The sequence below is a fragment of the Physella acuta genome, unplaced genomic scaffold (genome assembly GCF_028476545.2).
Source record: "Physella acuta isolate Inbredline_101_S28 unplaced genomic scaffold, ASM2847654v3 ptg000538l, whole genome shotgun sequence".
Lineage (NCBI taxonomy): Eukaryota > Metazoa > Mollusca > Gastropoda > Physidae > Physella > Physella acuta.
In genome coordinates, this window is record NW_026732057.1 from 247968 (window position 1) to 264721 (window position 16754).

The 16754-nt window shown below is 33.9% G+C and overlaps 1 protein-coding gene across 2 annotated transcripts; it reads left to right on the plus strand.

Annotated features, from left to right (window-relative positions):
• Nucleotides 1–903: 903 nt before the first annotated feature.
• LOC131945887 (nuclear pore complex protein Nup93) lies at nucleotides 904–14558 on the plus strand. Of its 2 annotated transcripts, none has more exons than XM_059306505.1 (23): nucleotides 904–972; nucleotides 2704–2943; nucleotides 3237–3354; nucleotides 3504–3566; nucleotides 3777–3905; nucleotides 4879–4953; nucleotides 5157–5249; nucleotides 5382–5527; nucleotides 5974–6106; nucleotides 6257–6354; nucleotides 6851–6988; nucleotides 7419–7597; nucleotides 8895–9086; nucleotides 9557–9683; nucleotides 9857–9929; nucleotides 10133–10177; nucleotides 10272–10388; nucleotides 10518–10636; nucleotides 11271–11388; nucleotides 11762–11845; nucleotides 13043–13113; nucleotides 13638–13701; nucleotides 14363–14558. In XM_059306505.1, exons 2-23 carry the CDS (start codon nucleotides 2762–2764, stop codon nucleotides 14480–14482), a joined length of 2484 nt encoding a protein of 827 aa, XP_059162488.1. In that variant the 5' UTR covers nucleotides 904–972; nucleotides 2704–2761; the 3' UTR covers nucleotides 14483–14558. The 2 variants fall into 2 exon arrangements, with proteins under 2 accessions (XP_059162488.1, XP_059162487.1); XM_059306504.1 differs by having other exon boundaries at nucleotides 909–1027.
• The last annotated feature ends 2196 nt before the right edge of the window (nucleotides 14559–16754 follow it).

Consider the following 16754-nt stretch of genomic DNA (forward strand, 5'->3'; position numbering starts at 1 on the left):
CTAATGAGGCCTGATAGTGTGATAGCTGGGGACAGCAGCACATCTTGGAGAGATAACTCCAAAATCAAACAACTGATGTTAACATGGCATCACAGGGCGTATGGCCTTCCAGTAAAGATCACTGGCCAGGTGCAAGAGTTCCTAAAAGAACTTTAACAGCCATGTGTTTGTAACCAAGGCAGGCCACCTTGATGGAGGCATCCAGCCATGCAATATAATTCCCAGACACACTACACTTATCTGTAATTCTCAAACGACCCCCAAGGGTTAAGAGATTTATTTATTTATATATTATATAAATTTATTTTTACAATTTGCAAAAAAAAAAAAAAAAAAGTTTAAAAAAAAAAAGTTAAAAAAAAAAGCGAAATAACAGCTAAAATTCATTTTTTTTTAAAAATTATGGAACTCATGTTGTTACACTTTTAACCCATTGTCACATAAGGGGTTGTTCATAAATAACCATAGGGGGAGGGGGCGTCCGGATGAGTGATGGGGGGAGGGAGGGTGCACTTTTGCATTTTAAAATTACGCGTTTAAAATTTTTTTTCAATAAAATGTAATAGAAAACGATGGACGACCCCCATGTGCCATATAATGGTATAAATCATATAGCCATACTTTAGGCTCTAAGTTTAAGAACGTAAAATTATGGGCTATTTAAAAATTTGAGAACGAATATCATCAATGGCCAAAAAACGGTGTTTAGAGAGATAGGCTCCCTCTACGAAAAATAAAGTTTATAGCCTTCTTATATTTTTAAAAGACGAACTAATAATTCTTGGATTTCTTATAAAAGTTGGTAACGGTAATAGTAAATGCAATCTTGAAAAACATATGAGCTCAAAAAAATATAAACAAAAAGTAAGTCGAACTTTTATTAACGGCATATAATTTCACCTAGCACCGTTCAAAATGTCCGCCTCCGACTGGCGGTGCTTTCAATGAACGAAGAATCGAAGCCATCAGTCTGTTAGTATTTTCAAAAATACATTGGATTTTTTTATAATCAAGTTTATATTTAGAGGTTGGCATAAGCAATTATTAAAGAAGTAGGCTGGTTTATTTTAGCAGTAGAAAACGACCAGTTAAGAAAAAATGTTTGGTTGTCAAACAAGACATGAACAAGTACAAAAGTAACAAAAGTGAAGAGACGAGAGAAAGTGAAAGTTGAGAAACTGAAACTTAGCTTTTGAGCTTTTGCCTTTTTGTTTTCTAGATCTAGACTAGATCCCTCATTCTAATTTATAAAATCTAGACTCTAGATGTAATTTATTTTACCTAGATTTCTAGTTAGTAGAATCTAGATCTAATAAATAGTCGTAAACTTAGTTCCCTTTCAAACCTGACAGTTTCTGGCTGGGGCAAGTGAAGTGTTTTAGTTTTAACTTTTTAGAGAGTGTAGACTAGTGTACTGTAGAGTAGTAGTGTAGAGTTCACCTGTTTCTGTGACTTCGGCATATGAAGGGATAATGCGGTCAGCACTTGACTATGCCCAGCCTCCTTTACTTTCCCTAATGTCAAGTCTAATGTGAGTCAGGTACCCATCAGAGGTGGGTGAACTCAGGGATGTTTACTAGAGACTTTCGGTTTATCCTACGCTTTACCTTTCGACTACGGATGTCCCCACCCACACCCTTAATTTTCCCCTCCATAACACTAGTTTGTTTACTAATAGAGCGAGAAAGGTTTTTGATAGGCCCATAAAATTAAAATATTTAAAAAATCATAAACAGCCAAAAATAACTAGTTATAGGCCCTAATTCAATTTATTAGGCCTACTACTTTTTAGTTTTCAATAAGTTTGGAATCACAAGGTATTTCATCTTGTAGTAAGGAAATTAAATGAAGCAGTCTTTATTTCTTTTATCTGTCTGCTGATCGAAAACACCTATTATTTCAATTCTAGCACATCATGGGGGAGTCTATAGTGCAATAGCTAACCTAGGAACTCCAAGTTCAAAACAGAAGTCGAAGTTAATCATAATCAGTGTTTTATTTTTTGTTTCCATATGAGTGTTTTTTAAATGAATCTCATCTTGATCTAAATGAATATAATTCAAATTCCAAACATTGTCACTTGCTTGATCAACTGCTCATGTAATCTTGTCAGTGGGAAAAATCATGACATTGTTGTAGGATCACTGCAAGCTCACATTAGTTAAGATATTAGCAGGCGTCATACCATGAACTATTGCTATTTAACATCACTTTTAATTTTCCCCACATGAAGCAATTTGAAAAATTTAGGTCTACTTAGGGTAATTGTTAGAATTTATGTTTAAAGAAATTTTTTTTACATAAATAATTGATCTATCATCTAACCTAATAGTGCATATATAAATAGTAGTGTCTTTACAAGGACTAGATTCTAAAATTTTTTTTACCTGCACACGCCTTTGATCTTGAAATATCACTTAATGTCAGTATTGAATATCTAGCAGTGGAATGCGGAATGAAAATGACTCTTGGCTAGCTTATCCTTTATTTAAAAAAATAAAACATTAAAATTTCAAGCCATTTAACAAGTGCCCATTAGTCCTACTTTAATTTTTATTAGGATAACAAGTGGATAAACTCCATATAAAGAAAGAATTTAATCTTAGGAGAGCTAGCTGTTTACGATTTAATTATTTACTGTATTAGTATACATCAGCTAATTATTGAAATATTACAAAACTATTATTTTCATTTTATTCTCAGGTTTACATCAACGTCTAATAAAATTTCGGCAAAATAACTGAAATACTAAATAATCAGAATGAATAACGACTCAGAGGGATTCACCGACCTGCTGCAGCAGGCTGAGCAGCTGACTGCAGACATGGACTCAGGAACAGACCTCCCCCATGTGGAGAGAAATCTACAGCAAATACTTGAAGCTGGCCAACGTTTACTTACACGAACGACTCCTGCCAGTCAGGATAATATTGATGTTCAGGCGTAAGTTTATTTTACCTTTTGTTTACTACTTCCTAATTTATTTTTAGTAAGGTGTTTAATAATATTATTGTGTTTATAAAACTTATTTTCCATCTTTTAATTAATATGTACTTGAAAATTGGTGGTCTAGTTTGTAGTATTGTACAGTAAGATTACAACTACTAAATAATTCTGTCTCTAATTAGCTTTTAGTGTAGCCCGTTTTCAATAATTCCTGAAAAATAAAAAATAAAAAGATTTTATTTTTATTTGTATTGAAAGTACATGATTAAATTTAGTAATTTTTTCCTCAGTTCCATACTGTTGGGCAGTAAAGGTTTTGTTCTGCCCAAAATATCAGAACGTCTTGAAGGGCTAAGGGCAGCAACAACCTTTGAGCCACTGGAACCTGTGAGGGACACTGACATTGAGGCAAGTCTTGTAGCCTACTCAATATAGAAAATAAATAAATGAACACATTTTTGTTGATTCAAGTGATTAAAAAAGTCTGTAAGCACTCTAAAAATGTTTTTTTTTGTTTTTACTTTGATACCTAACCTAATTCTCTTTTCAATATACAGGGATTCCTTAGAAATGAAAGAGAAAATGCCTTGTTAGCTGTTATTGAACAAACAAGAAAAAATGTAAGTAATTTGAAATTTAATTTACTTTGAATTATCAAATAATAAAATCTACCATTACCATCCATAGTTTAAGAGGTTTTGTTGTGTTCACAGATATATTCCCAAAATTAAACTTAATCTTATTTCAGACAAATCATAAGAGAAAATTGTTTTAGGCTTTTTTACTACTTTGTTTTTCCATAGCACCTAATTACAAATTTTTCTTTGCAGACGTTTGAAGAGGTTGACAGAAGACACTGGGAGTGCATGGAGAATGAGTGGGAGAGAGAGAAACAGAGAATTCTTAACTCATTACTTGGTTCAGGCCAGGAGTCTTTTGAATTTCAGCAGGATCCAGAGGTTTGTTTTTCTTTTATTTGACATAGTTTGATGAAAGCAGTATGGAACTAGAGCAAACCATCTTTCCTCAAAAATCTTAAAAGGCCATGAATAATTGGAAGCCATTGCTTAAAAGCCACAAATGGTGCTTATGCATGTAACGGACACCTATCTACCAGTTAGATAGATGGTGAACGCTCCCGGATTCTTTCTTGGGGTTATATGCAAATGACCTAAAGCCTAAATGAATGGAAACTAACTCAACAACTCACTAGGGCTCGATTTCGAGGTCTAGGGAAAACTAGTGAAACTATTGAAGTTAACAACTCATTCAATCTGCATACAACTTTTAATAAGTGAACAAAGTTGCGGCAGAACACTAGATTAAACAAGATAAAATATTTAGTTTAGAAATAACAAAACCCAACTTACAAAGCGTAAGAATAAATACTATCACAGATTCGAACACTTTATAAAAATAGCCACAGTTCACATAACACTGCTATAGCATCAAGAATCACTTGGCCACAAGTAATATAATACTAGGATACTTAAACAACTTAATAATACATAGCACACTCAGGACTTATGCTCTCTCACATTCAACTGGTCAAAATGGACTGCCTCGAGATACCTGTGGGCGATCTATTTATAGACTTAGGTAACATGGAAGGTCACCTTCAACTCATAAGACCATTGGTTGGTGTGGTCATCTGGTCTGAAACAATCAATCATCTTAGTAAGACAGCGGAAAAAAACCAGTGGTTGCACCACAAACCATATATGGTATTATAACAATGTCAAACTAAAAATAAAACATTACTAGACCTAAGTAGGTCACATGCATTTAGAAAAAATATGATTTCCAGTAGTCAGTACCTTAAGTTCTTTTAGGTGATGGCTAAAAATTGTAATGTTTGTATAGTTTAAATATGCAGTTCAAATGCAATACATTATTGTAAACAATGTTTGTTTTTAAATTTTAATCACACAGATGCTTATATCAGATGGACAACTTAGCCAAGGTAGAAGCAGTCTGGATAATGTTGAAATGGCTTATGCTAGACAGGTTTGTTTCTCTTGAATGCTAATGAATGCTTATGGGTTTTTTTTAAATATGTAATTGTATAATGTAACACGTCTTCATAAATATTATGTGCAATTGTAAATCAGCAGATTTTTATGGCATTTCTCAATCATGCTTACGGTTTAAAAAAACTAATTGTATAATGTAACATGTCATAAAAATTAATTGCCATGGTCAATCTGCAGGTTTTTATCTACAATGAGCATGTTATAGAAAATGGCATACTGCCAAGCCTGGTTGACATGTTCCTTCAGGTAGCAAACAGCATTGGAGATAAGGTAACAGAGAGTTCTCTCACTTGCTTTTAGTTGCTTGTAATATTTCACTGTAATTTCTAAATGTTGAAAAATATTCAAAATTTAAAATATTGTTTTTCTAGTTGTTTATCTAAAATATAAAAAATGTTTCAGAATGTCATAGACTTGTGGGAGCTTGTCCAGTGTATGACAGTCATCCCATTGGGTCAGATGTTTGGCAATCAGCCCGCCTTGATACGCAAAAACCCTCAGATACAGTCCAGCTTTGTGGCCAGGGCAAAACACTATCTAGAGGAAAGGTAGGTTACCCTGTGTTTTGTATAGAAATGAAGGTGTAAATATGTGGTTTGGATGCTAGCAAAGGCTTCTGGTCTACATAATTGTTTAATAAAAAAAAACAGTATTTTGCAAATTCTCAAACTTTGTTTGCATAACATTCTATTTTAAAAATTTTTATAAAATAATGTTTAAATTAAAATATAGTTCTCTATAGGACAACCTGAGATAATTTTATGCATTTATTTATTTATTACTTTTCTTGTACTTAAAAAACTAGGGTTAAAGCATCCCTTATGGTTTATTTCTAAAGGGTTTTTTGTGTATGTTTGTGAATTTCTAGTTTTTATGTGTCTATTTCTAACGATTACTTTTCTTGTTAATTTCTAGTTTCATTGTTAGTTTGTAAGTGGTTTTACTCTATCTTTATTTATTATTATAGACCTAATATTATCTTACTTGATTGCAGCTACATTCGCTACCTTGAGACAACCATCTGCAGCAATCTAAGAAAAGCACAGCTTGGGGGTATTCCAGGAACCTACAACCTAGTTCTTAGTTACTTGAATGTAAAGCCTCCTATCACAGCTCGTTCATCTGAGGTCAGCACTTCTCTTTATATTTCTTGTCAACTTTCTCAAAAATTTTATTTCTCATTTAACAATACTTTGTTATTATTTTGTCTAACCATTTTTTCCCTCAATGAGGCTGAAGAAGTTTTATTTAATTCTGACGCTTATGAATCTCACCAGGATGGAGAGCTAGACAAACAACCAGTGTGGGCTTTGTTGTTTTATTGTTTACGTTGTGGGGACCTTAGAGCTGCCAAGCATGTTGTTGAAAGAGCCGGGTAATACTCTTATTTTGTCTCATAGTCACTCAAGTATATAGTTATAATAAAGTTATTCATAACTTTTGGCTGATTGAATATGTTTTTCCGTTATGGCCGCCTACATGGGATGATGCAAATCATGGAAAAAATATATAAACTCAGTTCAATTTTTGGGGGATGGCATGGTTGGTGGAATAGCTCTTGGTTGCTGACTCCTGAAGTCCCGAACTTGGACCTCTGATGAGGCTTGTTAGTTGTTGACAGCAACCCATCTATTAGAGAAAACTCTTACATAGATAACTGCTGTCTTACATATTGTTCTTAGTTTGACAAAGGGTATGGAAATCCAGAAAAAAAGCTGTCTGGTCAGAGTCAATAGGCCATGTTGACATGTTAACATATAAGACTTAATTGTATTGGAGGAAATCACCTCCTATATAACACTGAAGTGTACAAGAAAGTTAAGTTTTATAATAGCATCAGTGCTGATATTTACAACATTCTTTTCCACCAGGAACCAGTTGGGTGACTTTCCAACCTATTTTAATGAATACCTGAGCACAACAGACCACAGGCTGGGCCCTGGGAATGACACAAAGATTAAACTACAGTATCGTCGAGTGGTTAAGAACTGCTCAGACCCTTACAAACGGTGAGCTAAACAAAGCTTTGCTTAGTAAGCTAGAATTAGTACCTTTATTTTGATAAAATAACGGTAGCATACTGGTAAACAAAAAAGAGAATTCATTGAGTTCAAGTACAAAAATTAACTTCAAATAAATTTAATTGAAATAGCCAAATATGCAGTTTACAATTACTCATTGTATAATAATATTAACTATAAAAAAATTCAACCCCTGTCAATTAGAGGTAAGAAATATTTTATTTAATCTTAGAAAAGTTTTTTTTGGAAGGGACTAGTGACATTGCTTTCTTCATTTTGCTATAAATGAAAGTTGGATTATTTAAAGACCATTATTTAAATGCATAATCCCTTAGGTTAAAGTTCATGGTTTGTGTCCATCCTTTTACCTGTGTTAATTCCCAATTTTTAAACTAGGTCTATTACTTATCCCTCCCAGGGCTGTCTACTGTGTAATAGGTCGTTGTGATTGGGTGGAGGACCACACAGAAATTCTAGACAAAATTGACGACTACCTGTGGATGAAGTTATCCCACATCCAGGAGCATTCAGTCATTGATGGCACACAAGAACACCTCTCACTTCCACATTTACAAAAATTATTGTATGAAGAGTATGGTAAGTTTTAATAATTTCCCATATTTATTATGCAAACTACATGATGAAAGTTTATTTTTGAGACAAAACGTTCTGTAAGGAAAACATTTCCCTACAGATTGATCTAGGAGAAGGTTTAGCTAAAATTGATTTAAGTAGCTGTTCTAAAATGCTAGCATGACTAGTATTCTGTTAATTTGTTTTACAAAGAACTGTATACTCTGCAAATAAATTTGTTTAGAATTTTAAAAATCATAAGTTACGTGAAATACAGGCACTGTTTACAGTTTTTACTATATCATTTTGACCTAACATTGTTGTCAATCATGAGTTCATTTATGTAAAAAAAAAAAATAGCAGTTTTTAAAAAAACAAAACCACACATTCATTTCTTAAGGCTAGGTGCTCCACCAAATGCACTTTTTCGTTATTATTCAAGCTAATCCATTAAAACTTTACCCATATAATATATACTGAAAGTTATTTTAAAAAAAGGTATAAAAATCTATTTTATCATATGGTTGCCATGGTAACGGCCGCCATATTGGATTTTTGTTTATCATTTTCAAAATGCTAAGGCTCTATAACCACAAGTGCTAAACACACCAAAATGCATGAATTATATAGGGCGATTTTAGCTTATTAAGTTCTATGTTTCAAATTTTAAGTAAAGCCAAGCTAACTATTTTTTCTAAAAAAAATTCTATCAAACTGATAAAAAACGCTAAAACGTGCACAAATGTAGCTTATTTCTGGCTTTAAAATAAAAATAAAGCGTTTTGATAGAAATTGAACATAGAAGTTATGTGTATGTATCTGTAGGTAAAGTTTCAGTAAGATACAAGTAGAACTAACTGAGGAGTAGCAATTTGAAGTGTCAAATTTGTAATTTTGAGAAAAACGCGAAAGAAGTAAAAAAACAATAATTTAAAAAAAACTACCCAATAAATGCAAAATACAAATCACTATTTTCTAGTAATAACTAATATGTTTTTATGTTTAGAAATGAATGTATTTTAATAATTAGGTCAAAACTGAAATTCTATATCAGGCATCCGATACACCTAAATTTGGTACCGCACCTAGCCTTAATAAATCATTTTCTTACCCTTTCTCCCATCTGTCACTTTAGTGGCCTGATCTGTGTTGTTCTGTATTTCTTTCGCTGTTCCCCTTTACGAACTCAAGTTATTTTGTTAGATGTTTACTTATTATCATCCTGATAATAATCACAGCGTCGGGTATTTCATTTTTTTTCTAAATTACAGCGTAAGTTATTTCATTTTTGTTTCTTCATTACATTTTTTTTTCTAAACAGGTGAGTCCCACTTCAATGGTTACCAGCAGCCTTTCTTGTACTTCCAAGTCCTGTTCCTCACCTGCCAGTTTGAGGCTGCTATAGAATTCTTGAGTCGCATTGAGAGGCTGAGGTACCATGCTGTGCATGTGGCTTTAGTTCTGTATGAGATGAAGATGTTGGTCATCCCTCCTAACTGTCAGGCACAGCTGTGTAAGTGAAATAGTCGTGTTTACTCCTATTTTCTTGTATGTTATTTTGATTTTAATGTGTAATGAATGTAAGATATTGATTTTGAGATTTTTATTGAATTTTTTTTTCTCATTTAAATGCTTTTTTATAATTTATAAAAAATGCTACTATGATAATTACAGTTATTACAAATGTGAAGGATTTAACTCAGTAGAAAAAAATAATTTATTTTTTGGATTATGTTTTTATGACATTAAAAGTATCTGGCTAAGATTTGCTCTCATTATCCTGCCTACTTGCCAGTATTGTTACCAATTGTGCACAATTATTAAACTTGTTGGACGGTTACTTATAGGAAATTGATTTTCAAATTAGAAAACTTTCAATTATGGAACAGGAACCTGTAAATATAAACTTAAAGTTAGGGTCATTCATTGCAAAAATTAGCATTAAAATGTCATTCTTTAAATGTATAATACATATTTCTTCAGTAAGTCAAGATGCATCAGATCCATCTGGGCTGAGGAGACTAAATTTAGCTCGTCTGATTATGATGTACACACGCAAGTTTGAGGCCACAGATGCACAGGAGGCGTTGCAGTATTTTTACTTTCTGAGGTGATTTTATGTTCAAAAAGGATTTTTTTTACTTACAGGAGTTCTGTATGTTATGGTTTATTTAAGCTACCCACTTAAACAGTACTGTTCCTCAATGCTTTTGGATATTTTTGAGTCATAAAAATTTGAAAAACAATCTAGTTAATATTTTTATTTTCCATGCTGTGTTTCAGGAATCTAAAAACACCGAATGGAGAGGATCTTTTCATGTCTTGTGTTAGTGAGTTAGTACTTGAAACTAAAGAGGTAAAGTAAATGTAATTCTACAATTACTTTTGTGTTAATCTTATACTAATATTAATATATAAATCTATGCTCACTTTATGCTCAATTTTATTTGAAACCTTTTAGAATTATTTTTAAAATAGTGTAAACTTGCTTTAAAGTTCTACCTTTTTAAAATATGTAAGCAATATTTATAATAAAAGTTTTGTTAATATAATTTTCAGTTTGATATGCTCCTTGGAAGACTAATGAAAGATGGAACTAGAAAGGTAACTAAAGTTAAAATTAAAAACAACCTTAGTTCATTATTTTATCAACGGGACATGATAATGAGTTGTGTTACATTTGTTCATGCTTCTTCAGCCAGGTGCTATAGATCGTTTTAACCAAGACACACAGAAAATAACCGAACTGGTGGCTAAAGAAACAGAGTCCAAAGGTCTATTTGAAGATGCCATACAGCTTTATGATTTAGCCAAGGTAGTATTTAATAAGAAATTTATTTTATTCCTTTGTTAACTTCATTCTTTAAAAAAATGATAGCTTTGAGTAATTATGGGGGACTTGTTATCCCAATAAAGAATTTTTTACCCCATGAAACCTTGCCAGGATCATGAGAAAGCCTTGACCTTGATGAACAAGTTGCTGAGCCAGGTGGTTGCCCTAGCTCCATCTCCTCTGTCCACAAGGGAGAGACTGCAGACCATAGCTGTCAATATGGCAGAAAGGTGAGACTGCTCGAGTTCTTAAACCTTTTGTTAGCTTGTTGTTCTGTAACTTAATAAACTTACAATAAAATGTGTGCTTCATTTCTATAACTTGCTTTAGAATTTCTGCTTCTCTCCTATAGATAAGAGTAGAATCTCTGCTTCTCTCATATAGATAAGAATATAATCATTGCTTTTTATATAGTTTACATTAGAATCTGTGGCTCATTACATTTACTTGCAATAGAATCTTTGCTTCTTGTCGAGAGTAGAATACATGCTTCTCTTTATAGTGCTAATTCTTCAGAGCTTAAAATAGAATATGGCTACTCTGCAATATTGTTTATATGTTAGATTAGATCTAGGCACCTCTTCTAATTTGGTTTTATATGAATCATATTATGATCATTTAAGTTGTTTTGTTTTTGAAAACTACACTTACAAAGTCAATTTTTACACTAAAAAAAAGCCTGCTTTGTTTTTAAACAAATGATAACAAGATTGAAACTATTGGTTTTTACATTTAGTGACCCACTCACACTGTGCCTGTAGATGGGTACTGCAATGATGAGTGTTGATTATCAAAGTGTCTTATTAACATTTCAGCAGTGGCAAGTTGGTTCTTTATTCACTCTCTCATATCCTACCAATGCAGGTATAGCTCTTTGGGCCATGAAGCCACTCAAATGACAACAAAAACATTCTACCTCCTGCTCGATCTCCTCACTTTCTTTGATTACTGCCATGCTGGAGCCATCAATGATGCTCTGAAGGTAAATTGACTGATAATTGCTAAACTTTACTTATTTATTATAACAGTATAACAGTCCAAACTCAAAATCAGTTTAAAACATCTTAAATATTTAAACAAACTTACCACTCTGATGTTTTTAAGCATATATAAATAATATATATTATATATATATTTCTTAAATTAAGTGTCACCCTTCTCCTCAAATGTGTTTATTTGTGTGACCCCCATCCTAAATGGTGTCAATTGGTGTGGCTCCCACCCCCTTACCTTGCACCGCTTCTGTATATATAAACTGATGCTGTGTTGTGTAATAAACAAAATGTTATTTAATTTTAAAACTAATGTGTTGCCAGTTACATGTTCTTACTATACATTATATTATTTTGCTGTAGGTGATGCAAGGGATTCAAATTTTACCATTTTCAACTGATGAAGTTGATCATAGAGTCAGCAACTTCAAACATTATTCCGATGAGGTTGGTCATTTGTTTTTTGCTACTATATAGGCTTTTATATAGATCATCACAATTGTATCACTATTCAGTCAGGTTTGGGGCATTAAATTTGTAGTTGAAATGCAGTTTACACATTCTTCCGTTTAACTTTGTGCTAAAATGGCGGTCCACTGGGCAGATGAAGTAGAGCTCACCTGTTTATGTGACCTAGGTATAAAAGGGATTGTGTATTATACGGTTATATTTTTGTTTTTTAATAGATAAAATCAGATAATTTAGATTTAATTAGATGGAACCTTTTTTACTTTCTCGTATATACGAAGTATAGAGAAAGTTTTGTAATCGTGCACAAAAAAAAAAAATCGAGATTTTTACAAATCTCAACGTTTTACATCTCACTGATACGGAAAAACATAATTTTGCAATCTTGTCCGTATGTCTGTGTGTCTGTCTGTGTGTCTGTCTGTCTGTGTGTGTGTGTGTAAACAGGATAACTTGAGTACCGTTACAGCTAGGTTAATGAAATTTCATATATAAGTATTTTATCAAAATCGTAGATCCCTATCAACTTTTGAGCGATTTCCGATAACCGGAAGTGGTACTTTTCCTACTTTGAAATTTTCAAAAGCCTATAACTTGAGTACTATTTCAGATAGATAAATGAAATTTCACATGTAAGTAAAAGATCTAATTCTCTACCTTCTGTTAAATTTTGAGTCATTTCCGTTGACCGGAAGTAGTAATTTACGCTACTTCCGATTTCTCAAAAAACTAATGTAAATTTTTAAAGTACTAATAATATTGTGCACTATTATGCACTTTTTTATTTAGCGTTCACTTGGTGTGCAATTCTTTTGTCTACAAGATTTTATTCTATTTTTAAAACTTTAAGTATTTAAAATGGATTAAAAATCATGTCTATAGCCCGAGTTCCCATCCCCTGTTAGTTTTATATAAAAATATTCGAGAAAGTTTAGGGGAGATCACTCCCGATTTATTTATTGTGTCTTGTTATTCAAGATTTTATGTGAGAATTATCCAGTTCTTGAAACTGTTTTTTTTTCTTTATTCTAAGGGTAAGAAGATGTTTAAGATTTTATTTGAGAATTATCCAGTTGTTGAAACTGTTTTTTTCTTTATTCTAAGGGTAAGAAGATGTTTAAGATTTTATTTAAGAACTATCCAGTTGTTGAAACTGTTTTTTACTTTATTCTAAAGGTAAGAAGATGTTTACCTGACCTCCTGTTGGCCACCATGAATATTCTACTCAATCAGTACAACACTACCAGGTTAGTCCAGACATCATACATTGTTTAATCATTAATACCCTACTCAATGAGTACAATAGTTTATTTCCCTCTATTTCTCTTGGTAAAACTTTAAACTCTGATTTTGTATATATTTTTTTATATCAGTCCAGAAGTGTCAAATTTTTAAAAACATTTTAAGAGTGGCTCCCTAAAAAATATTAATCATAAGGGGTCATCCATTTATGATGTCCACAATTTTTTTGGATTTTGGACCCCCCCCCCCTCCAAAATCCACTTTTTTTCCTTATAAAAGTCCACAAAAGTCAGTTGTTTTTTTTGGGACACCCCCCCCCCCTTTCCGCCGCGTGTGGACGTCATAAATGGACGACCCCTAATTATCAGATAGTGGTTGTTTTCTCAAAAACGATGAGCGACTCCTGGGCTATTGCAATAAGTATTAAATGAAAACTTGACCTAGATGTTATTGTTTATATTGTTGCCTAGAAAAGCAAATAAGTTGATAAATAACAGATTAGAAAAAAGTTTTTCTATTATTCATTCAGGAACTCCAGCACACAAAGCCCCTTGTCACGGAGGAAATATGGAGAGGATGGTGGGAAAGACAGTGTAAGTATTGTCAGGATATGTTTGATTTTCAGTGGTGGGAAAAACTGTAAGTATTGTCAGGATATGTTTGATTTTCAATGGTGGGAAAGACAGTGTAAGTATTGTCAGGATATGTTTGATTTTTAGTGGTGGGAAAAACTGTGTTAATATTGTCACTCAGGATTTGTTTGAATTTCAATTAGTCAATCACCCACCACCCTGTAGGACATTAACCCACCCCCAGTCATTAAGAGATAGATGCGATATGATAGCTTAAGTTAGGGTTTATGTTAAGGCTAGGGCTGGGATTAAGGGTAAATATAGGTATCGAGTTAGAGTTAGATGTAGATAGACTTAGAGACCGGGTTGTGTTATGGTTTGCTTATGGTGAGGGTCCGGACTCTTGACAGGGGGGGGGGGGGGGGTAATGTCCTAGACCCGTTATTATTTGATGGTAGTTAGTTCATCATATTTTATGCTAATTTGTTAAAAGTATTGTAGATGAGATTCTTACACAAATGCCAGCAGGACAATGCAGAATTGTTCTGCCAGTATTAATTAGAATCTAATCATGTAGTTAGTACTAAGTTTACTTTAAAAAACAACTTGGATATGTTTTAACTAGAATTATATATATACAAAAACCAATGTGTGAGAACATGTCCATTTTTTCTGTTTTCAGTACTTAAATTACCTGCGCAGCCAAGCCAGGTCACTGATCATGTTTGCTGGCATGTTGCCCTATAGACTGCCTGGTGACACAAACGCCAGACTTGTTCAAATTGATGTCTTGATGAGCTAATGTTTACCTCGTCTTAATAAACCTTGTCGCGGAGTCGTACTGTATAAAATGGAGTCAAAACATTGACGTTTTTAAATTGAAATAAATGAATAATTTTTAAATTAAGATTTTGGTCATTATTTCAGTAATGACAGTTTTGTAGTGGTTAGCACTGTCATGTGGTTAAAGCTCATGATTCCTAAGTTAAAAAGTGCTGATCAGCCTCGATAGGGGACAGCAACCCATTTAGGCTGCCTGTTGGGTTCTTCTGTCTAGGTGTGTATATAAATAGCAACAGACAAATACAACGTATACAACAGTAGATAACACTAACACTTTATAATAATAGATTTAATATATACATATATATATACAGTAACTAAATAATAAAAGATCAAAGCGGTCTACAACATAAATAACAATACTCAACACCACCTCCACAGCCACACTACAACCAACTGCTACACGCTCTGACACCCGTCACCTGACACACCTCACGTGAACACTTCCATGTAAAGTTTTATTGTAAACACACTCAACCAAGGGCTACAACTATACACCAAAGGGAGGGTACCTGTCGTTCCAGCACACAACACGCGCACTAGCAGGGGACATGTTTAAAGGGACGTAACACTGCCGTGTAGTTAGTTTTTGGGTCGACAAAGGGTATGGGAGAAAATCCAGAAAGAAAAGCAGGCTGAAATTGGAGTCTTGGACTATATGGAGCATAACAAGTTTATATGTAATACTTGTGTTGGAGGAAATGATGACTAGAAAGATGTGCACAATGGCATGTTTGTTCTTTTAAATTAAGTATTTGTAGACTGACAAAGAGTGACCACATGTACATTCCCTCGAAATATGAAAAAACTAAAGTGAATTAGTTTAATTAATTAGTTAGTCTTTGCCTATTTTTCTGTTTGCATGGTTTTCCGTTGTGCAGTTATCCAATTGCGCATTTTTCTGGGAACCCAAGGAAATACCTTTCAACATTACAATTAAAAACAAAGTTAACAGACTTTTCTGTAAAAAAAATTGAAATTTTGAGTTGCCAGGTATACATGTGCACCTAATATAACTGATATCCATTGGAAAACGTGCTTAAACATTTCACTTTTTGTATAATGTCATGCTCAAGATGTGTAGGCCTACAATTATTAAAAGAGGTCTTTTTACAGTTTGTGCACGGTTATCTTGAAAAAAACAACCACATATTTTAAATTGGCCAAATAGGTAGGCTACAGTTACGGTATAGAACACACCCATCAGCGGCGTAACTTGGGAGAGGGGGGGGGGGGCGCCCCAGGCGCTAACACTTAGGGATCTCCAAAATTGTCATCCACCCATTTCATGAAATGCATATGCACACACAGTTTCTTCCAGGCATCCCTCCCCCCCCCCCCCCCCCCGAAGAAAGTCTACCGCCCCCCGAATGAAATGGAATTTATATAGAAAACATATACTTTTACCAGTGTCCACCCCCCCCCGAAAATATCTAGTGCCCCCGCCCCGGAGAAAAAAGTCTGGAAGAAACACTGTATGCACGGCCACTTAAAATCCTTAAGTTAATAAATGGGGAACTCACAAGTTTAACCACAACAGCTTATTGTTTGTCTATCGTGTATTGTGAACAATCACTACCAGAACAACAACCAATGGGACTGTACCAAATTCAAATGTCTTCCAAGCATCTCTTTAGAGGGAGATGAAATAGAAAAAAAGCAACACAATTTAAAGAGAAAATAAATACTTTTAAACCATTGTTCCCCTCAACTACCCCCTTCGAAAATTTTAGTGCGCCGCCATCCCCAACCCGAAAGTTTCACCCCCCCCCCCCTCGCCGGAATAAAAATGTCTAAACTTACACTTCTCTGACACAGAATGTAAGATAATTAGCGTAAAAAAGATGCAAATTTTAACGAGTATGTAGCAATCCATTCTCTCTCTAAAATGATGTGATTTATATTTAAAAATTGTAGTAGGCTTTAGCCTATTTAAATAGCCTAAAATTGCATCATTATGTTTGTTGGTGTGGGGGAATGAAAGGGGGGGGGGAGGGCTATGATGTGGGGTGGCCTATGGAAATATATAACGTTATGACGGGGGGGGGGCACGTCCCGTTTTTGTTTAATTAAATAGTAGATGCACGATCTCTTGTCTTCTATATATACACTTCTCTACATCGCCCAACCATGCTGGACACCACCACCACGCAAGCCGACTCTCTAACCCTCCTCCCGCCCCCTCCCTCGCTCCCCAGGCATGCCCAACAGACCATATCGCTACCACCTCA

What these genes read in the sequence shown, in the direction of transcription:
- LOC131945887 (XM_059306505.1), top strand. Translation starts at nt 2,762, where the DNA reads ATGAATAACGACTCAGAGGGATTCACCGACCTGCTGCAGCAGGCTGAG. An exon ending in AAATGGCTTATGCTAGACAG is followed by an intron (nt 4,954 to 5,156) that starts GTTTGTTTCTCT and finishes GTCAATCTGCAG; the next exon opens with GTTTTTATCTACAATGAGCA. An exon ending in TGAAAGATGGAACTAGAAAG is followed by an intron (nt 10,178 to 10,271) that starts GTAACTAAAGTT and finishes ATGCTTCTTCAG; the next exon opens with CCAGGTGCTATAGATCGTTT.